Below are 12,541 nucleotides of genomic sequence, written 5' to 3' on the forward strand. Positions count from 1 at the left end.
GCCCGCGCCCTGTGGCTGCCCAAAACCTGCCCACGGCCCGTGGGTGGCCCGGGGCGGGCCCGGCCCGGCCTGTTGACAATGTGAATATTCACATTGACATGTTAACATTCACATTGATAAGTGTGTACAATTGGCCCGTGACCCGTGTGCAGCCCGAAGTCTGACCTTAGGCCGGGGCGGGCCCGGCTCGTTGGCAATGTGAATATTCACATTGACATGTTAACATTCACATTGATAGTAGTGTAAAATTGGCCCGCTGCCCGTGGGCTGCTCGAAGCCTAATCGCAGCCCGAGGCGGGCTTGGCCCGACCCGTGACAATGTGAATATTCACATTGACATGTTAACATTAACATTGATAGGAGTGTAAAATTTGTCCGCTGCCCGAAGCTCGCCCGCGGCCCGGGGTAGGCCCGGACCCAAACCCGGGCCGCCCACGGGCTTCAGGCTGCCCGTGGGACGCGAGTCAATTTTACACTCTTATCAATGTAAATGTTAACATGTCAATGTGAATATTCACATTGTCAACAGGTCGGGCCGGGCCCGCCTCGGGCCGCCCACGGGCTGTGGGCGTATTTCGGGCAGCCACGGGGTACGGGCTAATGTTACACTCTTATCAATGTGAATGTTAATATGTCAATGTGAATATTCACGTTGTCAACGGGCCGGGCACGCCCCGGGCCGGGGCCGGGCTTCGGACTGCTCACGGGTCACGGGCCAATTTTACACTCTTATCAATGTTAATGTTAATATGTCAATGTGAATATTCACATTGTCAACGAGCCGGGCCGGGCCCGCCCTGGGCACCGGGCGGGTTTCGGGCCTCCCACGGGTCATGGGCCAATTTTACACTCCTATTAATGTGAATGTTAATATGTCAATGTGAATATTCACATTGTCAACGGGCCGGACCAGGCTCGCCCCGCGCCGCCCACGGGCTTCGTGCCGCCCATGGGACGCGAGTCAATTTTACACTCTTATCAATGTGAATGTTAACATGTCAATGTGAATATTCACATTGTCAACAGGCCGGGCCGGGCCCACCCCGGGCCGCCCACGGGCCGTTGGCTAGTTTCGAGCAGCCACGGGGCGCGGGCTAATTTTATACTCTTATCAATGTGAATGTTAACCTGTCAATGTGAATATTCACATTATCAACGGGTCGGGTCGGGCCCGCCCAGGGCAGCCCACGAGTCGCGGGCGAGTTTCGGGCCGGCCACAAGCCGCGGGCTAATTTTACGCTTCTATCAATGTGAATGTTAACATATCAATGTGAATATTCACATTGTCAACGGGCCGGGCCGGGCTGGGCCCGCTCCGACCCGGGCCCGGGTTTCGGGTTGCCCACGGGTCATGGGCCAATTTTACACTCTTGTCAATGTTATTGTTAATGTTAATATGTTAATGTTAATATGTCAATGTGAATATTCACATTGTGAACGGGCCGGTCCGGGCCCGCCCCGGGCGGCGGGTTGGTTTCGGGCCGCCCACGGGCCGCAGGCCAATTTTACACTCCTATCAATGTGAATGTTAACTTGTCAATGTGAATATTCATATTATCAACAAGCCGAGCCGGGCCTATTTTTTTGGCCTGTGGGTCGGTCTGGCCCGACTCGAATTTTTCCGGGCACCCACGAGGATCGACATGGGCCGGGCCCCTACACATGACGATATGAACATTTACGTTGACGGTGTGAACATTCACATTAAGGGTATTTTGGTAATTATGTCACACATAGGACTTATTGAAATATAAGAAAATAATGTGAACTAAATAGAACATAAGTAGATGAAAAGGGTATTTTGGTCTTCTTATCTCAAATTGGACCTAATGGAATAGTCAAAAAGAATATGGGTTGGATGGAATAAAGCTCTTAGAAAATAAATTTATCAAAACAGCACCCTTTATCAAATATTTTACATGAATTTTTGTAATTAATTCTTATATCACTAAAAGGGTAACGAAAGTAAACAATATCTTATTATATGCACGAATAATATAAAACTAAAAAAGAAAAAGTGAAATATAACATTATTTAATTAAAAAATTGTACAAATCATGAGTGTTTTTATTTGTTTATTTTGTTAAAAATAATATTGTATAGGTAGCAACGCGGCTGGCAGGCTCTCTCTCTCCCTTTGAAATTCCGCGTTCATTTTTTCTTTTATATATGTTTGTGTATATATATATATGCATATACTCTTAAATTCCACCACCATTCTCTCATCTTCTTCAGCAATATATCTTTTATATTTATATATGCACTATCACAGTTTGGATTACTTCAAGCTTTAGAAAGATATATTTGATTGTGAGTACCATCTTTTTCTTTTCATTCATTCTATTTTTTTTTTTTTTTTGGATGCCAATTTATATGAATATACCTGAGGCCTCTGGTATTAGGACTATTTACTATCACTTATGCTGTTACTTATAAAATAAATAAAAAAAATTGGGTAATTACATGGGTAATTTTTATATTTTACCCGTTTTGTTATTTTGGTCCACAATTTTTAATTTGTTTAATTTTGATCCTTAATTTTAACTTTTACGTCAATTTGATCCAATTGATAATACCGTTAGTGTTTTTGACAAAAAATTATCACAAAATTAGTTAACATTAACTCACTGAGTTAAGTAAATTACTTATATACGTATTTTTTATTAAAAAATATTAACAATTGTATTTAATTTGACTAAATTGAAACAAAATCATAAATTCAAAATCAAAATCTCGTCAATTAAAATTACACAAATCAAAATACATGGACTACCAATATAATTTTCTCTAATTTTTTCCCTGAAAGTTTGTACTAAAATGTTTAGTATAATTTCTGATTATAGTTTTTGAGACTGAACTAAATAAATAAGCTAAAAAAATATTGATTATTAAGAAGAAAACGTGCTTTTAACTTAATTTTTTTTATTATCAATTGTCATGCTTGCTAAAAATTGCACCAAATAGGTCTAAGGTCCTCCAACAATTTTAATTCTATAGCATTAAAGCTAATTTATTTAATGCACAATTTCGTTGTGTGTTCGTTTTATTTTTTTTTAGATGGGGTGTTCATCTTATTGTTAATTGTTCATATCTTTCACAGGAAGCGAGAGGAGGAACAAAATTAACCGCAAAAAATGGTGCCATTTGTGAGAATTTTGGGTAATTAGTACATTTATCAAATTCCTTAATCAATTTTGATGTACTATTATTTCTATTATCTCCTACATCATATATGGAGTGCTAAGTCTTGGTGGTTTGTGTTGTTATGTTTATCAATGGTATGCTAGTTCTGATATGGGCTGACATACTAGCCATGTACGCCATGTGGATGATGATGCTATACTTAACAAATGTTTGGAGGCTCAACTTCACTCATGCTGCTGCAATTATCAATGTGTTTTGGGGTTTGATGGCAATTATGGTCTTGCCCATACAATTCCTTGTTGATGCCTTCATGGGTAACTACTGGATGCTTCTCATCTCCAGCTTTTCCTATAGTGCTGTGAGTGTCTCTTCTTCCTCCCTATTGTGATGTTTTTTTCTTTCTTTTTTTGGTTAGTCCAAAAAGGGTAGAAGGGAGCGATTAAGACATTGCTTTGTGGGGATCCTAACACACTCTGTTAAGATGGGCTAAATCATAGCCTAACCTCAACCCAACCGTGGGCATAGTGGTAAAGGTGTTAGTGACCAGAGATTGAATCACGTGACCCATCCATAATTGCTGATGAGACTTAAACTCATAATTTTTGAAGGTATAACTATCAATAAGTCTTAATAATTGAATTTAATTCTGATCAAATCTTATTAAAAATAAGTCTTAATAAATAGTCATTAAAAATAATTTTTTGTAACAATTTTTTACATACACTACTAAAAATTGATAATTAGTGACTTTTTTTGTCACGATTTTTATAAATTATCACTAAAACTTATAATTAGTGACGTTTTTCTGTAATGAAATTTTCAAACTGTTGCTGAAAGTTAAAAATTAGTAATTTTTTTATGACGATTTTATTAAACTGTCGCTAAAACTTATTAAGTGACATTTTTTGTGAAAATTTTTAAACGGTTGTTGAAAATTAACAATTAGTGACTTTTTTTTAATGATATTTGACGAAAGATACCATTAATTATTATAGAACTTATTGAACAAAAAGTTCACCTATTAAGATTTACATGTGAATCTTCCAATTTTTTATTCACTTTACTTGAGAATAGGCCCCCAACCACCACTCTTGGTGGTCAACTGTGATGCTATAATCTCCACAAAGGTCCCAACCATGTTACAAAAAATAGTGATTTTGGGTATCATATTTTAGAAGTAATAATTTAAAAAAAAAAGGTAAATAAATACAGCCACGTTATGTGGCAAATAGGATAAATTTCAGTGATAAGTAATGTCAATTTCAATAATAAATAGATATTTATATTAAAAGATGAATGAGATCCATTTTAGTCGTAAGTAATATCAATTCTAATAATAAATAAAACCACTAAAATTAGTTTATTTTTCCAAAAGCCCATTTAAATTTTTGTTGCCGATTTTAACCATTACCAACCAATAATGACTGGAATTTTTACATATCCAAATCTAATGATTAGGAGCAGTTTTAGGTATATGATACCTAAAAACCCTTTTTTGTGCCAAACAAAATCTTCTATAAGAGGCAAACACACACAACTTTTTTTTTTTTTGCATGCAGGGTTTTGGATTCCTAACAATGTCAACACCTCCAGTGCTCGCCAAGGCCACAGGCACCTGCAGTCTATACGAGCCCGAATGCATTGGCGAGGGACAAAAAATACTCTTCTACACAGCACTAGTTCTAATAGCCCTGGGACTATCTGGTCACCTAATTTCACTAACCACATTCATGACCGAGCAAGTCACAGAAGAGGTCGTTGAAAACATCAGTACGCGCTCGTGCATCACCATGTTTGTGGCCTCATACATGGCAATCTTTGTCGTTATAGGCGGAGTTGTGGCGATTTCATATATAAGGATATGGTCAATTCGGTTTGGCATACCCGCTATTTGTACGGTGGTGGCGACACTGATATTCTTGAGTGGTTCGGGTTCGTATAATTGTGTTAAACCACGCGGGAGCTCGCTGACTACTGTGTTTAGAGTGCTTGTGGCTGCAACCTCTAAGATGTTTTGTAAGTGCCCCGAAGAGGCTGATGGGCTCTATGAAACCCGTGATGATAATGTTGATGATGTTGATTTGGTGCCTCATTCCCGTCGCCTAAGGTCTCTCTCTCTCTCTCTCTCTCTCTCTACTTGTTCAAATTAAAATATTCAACCGTTACATTTCCAATTTCAATTATTTAATTATTTATGAGAAATGATTTACTAATAAAAATAATTTAAAAAAATGATGTGGGAATGTCGTTTTTAAAATTATGAGTTTAAATAGTGAATATTTTAATTTGAAATTAAAAAAATTACAAAAAAAATCACATGATTTTGTATATGTTATTTGTGTTTAAGGTATTCGGTGCCATTTTTTGTTTTTTTAAACCAACCTTCCCATGTCACTGTAAGATAAATTGATAGAGAGAATTACAGAGAGAATAAATTGTATGTATTATGATTAATATTATTGATTGATATGTATTGTTATGTTTACAATGATCATATATATAGAAGAAAATGTGGTAGTAGGTGTAGGTGGTAGGTGGAGTGAAGTGGAGGTGGTAGGTGGAGTGGGTGGTAGTGGAGGTGGTAGGTGGAGTGGTGATTTATTATTTACAATTTACATTAACAGCCCCCCTCAAACTCAAGGAGGATAGGTACTAGCCAACTTGAGTTTGGAGAGAGTAACAAAACAGAAAAATAAGCTGACAATTAAAAAATGGGATAGGAGACACTGTATGGTCGTGTCGGACCGTTGTAGCAGACAGTTTACGGGGTCATGTCGGACCGTTGTAGCAGACACTGTGTGGTCGTGTCAGACCGTTGTAGAAGACAGTTTATGGGGTCATGTCGGACCGTTGTAGCAGGACAGTTTACGGGGTCATGTCGGACCGTTGTAGAAGACAGTTTACGGGGTCATGTTGGACCGATGTAGCAGGACAGTTTACGGGGTCATGTCGGACCGTTGTAGAAGCTGACCGGAATCAATGTCGGGACAGTTTATGGGGTCATGTCGGACCGTTGTAGAAGACACTGTGTGGTCGTGTCAGACCAATGTAGAAGACAGTTTACGGGGTCGTGTTGGACCGATGTAGCAGGACAGTTTACGGGGTCATGTCGGACCGTTGTAGAAGACAGTTTACGGGGTCATGTCGGACCGATGTAGCAGGACAGTTTACGGGGTCATGTCGGACCGTTGTAGAAGACAGTTTACGGGGTCATGTCGGACCGATGTAGCAGACACTGTGTGGTCGTGTCAGACCGTTGTAGAAGACAGTTTATGGGGTCATGTCGGACCGTTGTAGCAGAGGTTGTGGTGATGCACAGTGCGCCATGAGCGACTTATACATGATACTGTATATAACCCCCCCTCAAACTCAAATAGGTGTGAAGATAGAAACCTATTTGAGGTTGAAACAAAGGGATTGATAAAGCTGACCGGTGTAGAAGACACTGTATGAGTGTGTATATAGGCTGCCCAAAAAAAAAATATACATGGATGTAGATATCGAGCCCTCAAAAGTCGTGCCCTCAAAAGGTGTGCCCAATCTGTCAAAAGGCGTGCCATCAAAAGGCGTGCCCGATGCATCAAAAGGCGTGCCAGATATGATGGCGAGGCACGTGAGTGCCTTGGCTGGCGTGCCCGTTTGTCTGGCGTCAAGAGGCGCGCGATGCGCGTGGCTGCCTCGGCTATTTAACCAAGACAGAGCCTGAGGCCGAGGCAGAAGCAAGAAACCTGCGAAATCCTCTGTAAAACTCTTCGTTGTGCTGAGAGAGATAGTCTGTAACACTCTGTTGCGAGAGATGGCTTCGTCGTCCCGTGGTCTGCTGACTCTCTTTCCCGACCTCAATGAGTCAACAAGAGAGATAACGGGTGCGGTGGCCCCTGAACCTCAACCAGGCGCCCCAGGGTTTGCTCCGTTGAACTTTCCGATGCGGTCTGTGGAGCAAAGAATGGCAGTGCAGTCGGATGTGGAAGCCAATCAGTATACATTGAAGTCATGTGTGGAAACCATGACTGCGGTGACAAACTTGTCGAACCGGCTGCAGAGTAGGGCACATGAGGTGCAGCAGTTAAACTCCCAGCTGGCTCTGCTCCAACGCATGTATAAGGATGCGCGAGCAGAGATAAGCGTGCTAAGGGCAGAAAACAAGGAGCTGAAGCGGAAGGCCACCGTTATGTTTCGATTTGGAGGGCCGCCATATGCTGCAGTGGAGGAGCAGGGAGTAGTGATCATGCCCAGTGGAGTGGGAAACACGGAGGCAACACCGGCAAGGGCCGCCCAGGACGGAGGCAAGAAGAAAAGGCCGGCGGCAGAGTAGAGAAGAAAAATTCCGCCTGTGGATGTGGTTGTTTTGTTTTGGTTTGTTTGTTTGTTTTTTTTTTTTTTTTTTTTTTTTTTTTGGTGGAAAAGTGTGATCGGGGTTGATCCCCAATATGAATAAAACAAATGTGTGGTGCAAACCCGAATGGTAGGAAGGACAGGCAGAAAAAAATCAAATGGTGAGAATGTTTTTTTTTTTTTTTTTTTTGGTGATAAAATATATAGATTATTGGTGGAATGAGGAGGAGTGCCTACGGTGAAAATAATAAAAGAATAAAATATATGTATAATAAAATAATATACAAGTGGACGAGGGGACAAAAGTGATGAAAGATGGTTCAGCGGTTGTTAATAGATATATATATTCTATATACTCTAGTGGGAGGAATGGTGGGTTCTGTGTAGAGAGAGGTTTGGGTTTAAAGGAATGGAATCAGAGAAATGATGAAAGTGTGTCTAGTGGATAGAAAAAGGTACCAGAGAGAGGGAGTGGGTTGAATTAAAAAAAAAAAAAAAAAAACATTCTCACCATTTGATTTTTTTCTGCCTGTCCTTCCTACCAAAAAAAAAAAAAAAAAAAAAAAAAAAAAATGTTATCATAAAGTGCATGTGGGAGACCACGGGAAGTGAGAGAGAGAGAGAGAGCTTCTCTGTATTGGGGTGTGAATGTATGGTGTGTATCTGGGTGTGTTGTGTAGCTCCAAGGGTGTGTGTTTGTATCAGTGTGTGATAGCCGTGTGTGCTGTGAGAAGATGAAGTTGGTGGTGTGTGTGTGTGAATGGTGTATGGTGTGTGTATGCCGTGAGTGTGTGGCCTCTCCCCGTGCATGTTTGTGGTCTATATCAAAGAGTGAGTGAGGTATGTATGTGTGTGGTCTGCCTGTGTATTACTCCGTGTGAGTGTGTGGTCTGTGTCAATGGTGAAAGACAGAGATCAGCCAGAGAGATGGGTTGCAGCCGTGGGTCTCCAGTGTGTGTATGGTGTCTCTCTCCAAGTGTTCATTTCATTTCTCCCAAATTTCCTCTACAATGGCTTCCTCATCAGTAGCTGAAAACTGGGCATGCATGATCAACGGTGATGATGAGTTTCATACATTTGAAGTCCCAGAAATTGACACAGCCCTTCTCATGTCATGGCTTGAAGAATCACAAGTTGATCAGGACTGTGATGATGAGAGATTGACAAGTGGCATTCGATCACTTGAAGCAGAAATTGAATTTGATCCCAACATGATGGACGGTCAAGATGATCATCATTTACCTCTTCAGCCTCATCATCAGTGGGATGGTAACTTGAAGGGTTGTCAACCGTCCGATGGTGCACAAGTGGACGGTGGGGATTGCTCAGACCCACATGATGATCTTGATTTCAATTGGATGGACGTGGAGATGGAGCTTGTGGCAACAATGGCGAAGAGAGAGAGAGAGAGATGTAAACCGAGAGAGAGATCATCAGTCCCCAGATAAGTGCCTGTGTCTGGAATGCGTGGGTTCATGCACGAGAGAGAGAGCTTGGTGATCATTTTTTTTTTTTTTTTTTTTTTTTTTTGGGTTTGTCAATGGAGGTTCTCATCTGAGTGAGAGAGGTGCCGAGAGAAAAGAGAGAGAGTCCGTGCATCGAAAAGTCATGTCGAGAAGAGAGAGAGAGAGTTGTGTGTTGCTCTGTGGTCATGCATGGTGACCGAGAGAGAGGTGATGAATGCATGGTTTGATCAGGCCTCCCATGGCTGGAGGGGAGTGAGACTGAAACAGGCGGAGCGGAGAGAAAAAGGAAGCTGGGTTTTGGTCTTCTGTGTGTGTCGGTTTTTCAGCTTCAAAGAGAGAGCTGGGTTTGGTCTTCTTTGAGTGGGCCTGTACCCAGATTTCCTGCTAAAACATTCAACATTGTTGGAAATCCTCTGATCTGTGGGTCAGAAAAAGATTGCTATGGAACCACATTGATGCCGATGTCCAATTTACTTGAGGAGGATCGGCATCATGAGGAAGTTTCCCTCGGAAACTTGAGGAGGTTCCAATTCAGGGAACTTCAAGCTGCAACAGACAATTTCAGCAGCAAGAACATACTAGGGAAAGGTGGTTCACGGCAGCAAGAAATGTGGCAACGGAGTGAAGGTATGTGTAGAGGTCCGGCGGGCGGCCAAGGCGAGGCTGCCGCCCGCCGGTGAAGCAGAATGATTAGGTTGTTAACTTAGCTCTGATACCATGTAAGATAAATTGATAGAGAGAATTACAGAGAGAATAAATTGTATGTATTATGATTAATATTATTGATTGATATGTATTGTTATGTTTACAATGATCATATATATAGAAGAAAATATGGTAGTAGGTGTAGGTGGTAGGTGGAGTGAAGTGGAGGTGGTAGGTGGAGTGGGTGGTAGTGGAGGTGGTAGGTGGAGTGGTGATTTATTATTTACAATTTACATTAACAGTCACATCCATTATCTAAATTTATAATTTAACACAATTTCATTTTTTTAATTTTGATTTGATCTAAATTGGTCTAATTTCATCCTGGCATTTAAATCATTAGCGAGATATTAATAAGATTCATTTCTAATTCCTACAGGATGGCATGTGTTACTTTGGTTCTCAACATTTTGAATTTCTTCTTTTTATTTCAAGAAATATGCATTTCGTGTAATTTAATTTCTAAAGTTTCATTTTTATCAATTTTATTCCTAAATACTTTAAAGTTGTGCAATGTCTTCTCTAAATATGGCATGTGTCTTTTTTTTTTTTTTAAATTTTAGTTTTGTCAATTTCGTCCCTAAATATTGTAAAGCTATGCTTCATTCTCTCCATCAAAGTTACCAAAATGACAGTATTAGTCATAACATTTTTATTTTATCATGTTTGTTTTTAAAAACAACCTTGTCATTCATTTTTCATAAACAAATTTGATAAATAAAATTGCTACAATTAATGAATATACCTAATTTTTTTCGTAAATAATATATATGGAAAATTATAAAATGAATCATTCGGATTATTTAAACAGACCCATGATAAGTTGCACGGACCCTAACTTTGAGCTTGACATAAGCCGACGCGTACATTTAAAACCTAGAATCACCTTTCTGATCCATATTATGTTTGAAATGCAGGTGTCTAGACAAGGCTGCAATTATATTACCAACAAAACCTCTAGAAGAACAACAGCAGAAGAGATGGAAACTCTGCAGAGTCACAGAAGTAGAAGAAACTAAACTCACCATACGAATGATCCCCTTGTGCATGACTTTCATTTTCTGCGGTGTCGTATCTTCCATTGGCAACACATACTTCATCGAGCAAGCAAACCACATGAACCACAAGCTCGGCAAAATCTCAATCCCCATCGTCATCCTTCTATGGTTCCACAACCAAGGCAAGCAACATTTCGCCAATCTCTACTACAAGCTCGCCAACAAGCTAGGTGGGTCAGGGGCGCGACACTATGCTCCTCTCATAGGCATCGCCGTGTCAATGGTTTTCGCAATTCTAAGTTGCATTACTGCTGCCAAAGTTGAGACAAGAAGGCTAAATGTGGTGAGGACACACGGTTTAATCGACAAGCCAGAGGATAGAATTCCAATGAGCGTGTTCTGGTTGCTTCCACAGTTTGTACTCATCGGTGCCCTTAATGGGATTCTTGAAAACAGCATTGTCGCAATCTTGATCGATCAGGTTGGGTTAGAATTTCAAGTTTATTTCAAAATAAAAATCTTTCAGACAGTGACTATATACCTCTCGTCTTCAATAAGTGTTGTGTTTTTATAAGGATTTAGCTTCTCTCCATGTTTACTTATAAGTTCTCATCTATTCTTTTGAACAGGTTAGTCCATCAATGAGAGCATACACGATCCATTTTGGTATCGGTGTGGGGGGGTTGGGGAGTATAGGGAGTGTTCTATCAGTGTATGTAGCAGGGAAGGTGAGTGAAAGAGGAGGAAAACAGAGTTGGTTTCAGGACACATTGAACCATAGTCGGCTTGATAAGTATTATTGGACACTGGCTTGGTTGAGTGCTGTGAATCTTGGTTTATACATTGTGACGGCACTTTTTTACCGTTTTAGAAAATCAGAATTGGAAGATCCTCAATCAGAATTGGAAGATGAGGATGCTCCCAATTACCAGAACATGAATGCACCTTTTAAAGACAATGCTCGATGTTGTTGTTAGGTGGCACGGAATTTTCTATTCTCAAAATTTATTAGGTCACGTATATTGTTTTCTGTTAATTATCATATTTGCAGTGTGAAAATTAATGTGAGTGTTATATGATTTATATGATGTCATAGAATTCTGAGAACATTGATAGTTGAATAAATTTCATTGTATATGTAGAGCTTTTGACTATTTAGTCGGTTGGTAATTTGATTGTGATTGGAGATTGCAATAACATGTGATCAGGTACATTGGTAGAGTGGAAGAATCTCAGGTTTCATATTAAATTAATAATATAAGAAATTGAGAGAGATTGAGAGAGCAAATATTAGCTCTGTGTTTTGTATGTATATTGCAACCAAATGGAACCTCCATTATATAGGAGATGTTTTACAAGACAAAATGATGAACAAAGGAAATATACAAATGAAAGCAAAAGGAAAAGAAGGTGTAAAGAAGGTGTCTAGCTGTGCAACAACTATCTGTTAGGCTAGCAAAAGGAAAAGAAGGTGTAAAGAAGGTGTCTAGCTGTGCAACAACTATCTGCTAGGCTATCTACAGATCAATTACAGATCAATATAGTTATTAAATTATAGGTATAGTTATTAACATTATTAACATCCCCCCTCAAACTCAAGGAGGACAAACATCAACCAACTTGAGTTTGGAGACAAGGTCAACGAAGCGGCCAGGAGAATGAGCTTTGGTGAAGATATCAGCAGGTTGATCAACAGAAGAGATCGGATGGAGATGGACAGTACCATGAGTAACATGTTGCCGAATAAAATGGCAGTCAATCTCAATGTGCTTGGTGCGATCATGAAAAACATCATTGTGAGCAATGTGAAGAGCACTGTGATTGTCACAAAAGAGGGCAGTAGCGCCAGAGGGAGTAACACCCATGTCAGCAAGAAGCCAACGAAGCCAGAGA

General features: G+C 40.1%; 1 protein-coding gene across 1 annotated transcript; it reads left to right on the top strand.

The window, feature by feature from the left end:
• Positions 1 to 2,181: 2,181 nt before the first annotated feature.
• Positions 2,182 to 11,772, top strand: LOC145801088 (protein NRT1/ PTR FAMILY 5.5-like). The gene is made up of 6 exons (XM_082891324.1): positions 2,182 to 2,310; positions 3,101 to 3,159; positions 3,288 to 3,502; positions 4,704 to 5,251; positions 10,568 to 11,134; positions 11,283 to 11,772. Exons 2-6 carry the CDS (start codon positions 3,135 to 3,137, stop codon positions 11,623 to 11,625), a joined length of 1,698 nt encoding a protein of 565 aa, XP_082747450.1. The 5' UTR covers positions 2,182 to 2,310; positions 3,101 to 3,134; the 3' UTR covers positions 11,626 to 11,772.
• The last annotated feature ends 769 nt before the right edge of the window (positions 11,773 to 12,541 follow it).

This window comes from Camellia sinensis, chromosome 10, assembly GCF_055761805.1.
Source record: "Camellia sinensis isolate YWXY chromosome 10, ASM5576180v1, whole genome shotgun sequence".
Taxonomy (NCBI): domain Eukaryota; kingdom Viridiplantae; phylum Streptophyta; class Magnoliopsida; order Ericales; family Theaceae; genus Camellia; species Camellia sinensis.

Coding starts and splice junctions, on each gene's coding strand:
- LOC145801088 (XM_082891324.1), top strand. CDS start 3,135: ATGGTGCCATTTGTGAGAATTTTGG. Junction 3,160..3,287: donor GCCATTTGTGAGAATTTTGG/GTAATTAGTACA, acceptor ATGGTATGCTAG/TTCTGATATGGGCTGACATA. Junction 11,135..11,282: donor ATCTTGATCGATCAGGTTGG/GTTAGAATTTCA, acceptor TGAACAGGTTAG/TCCATCAATGAGAGCATACA.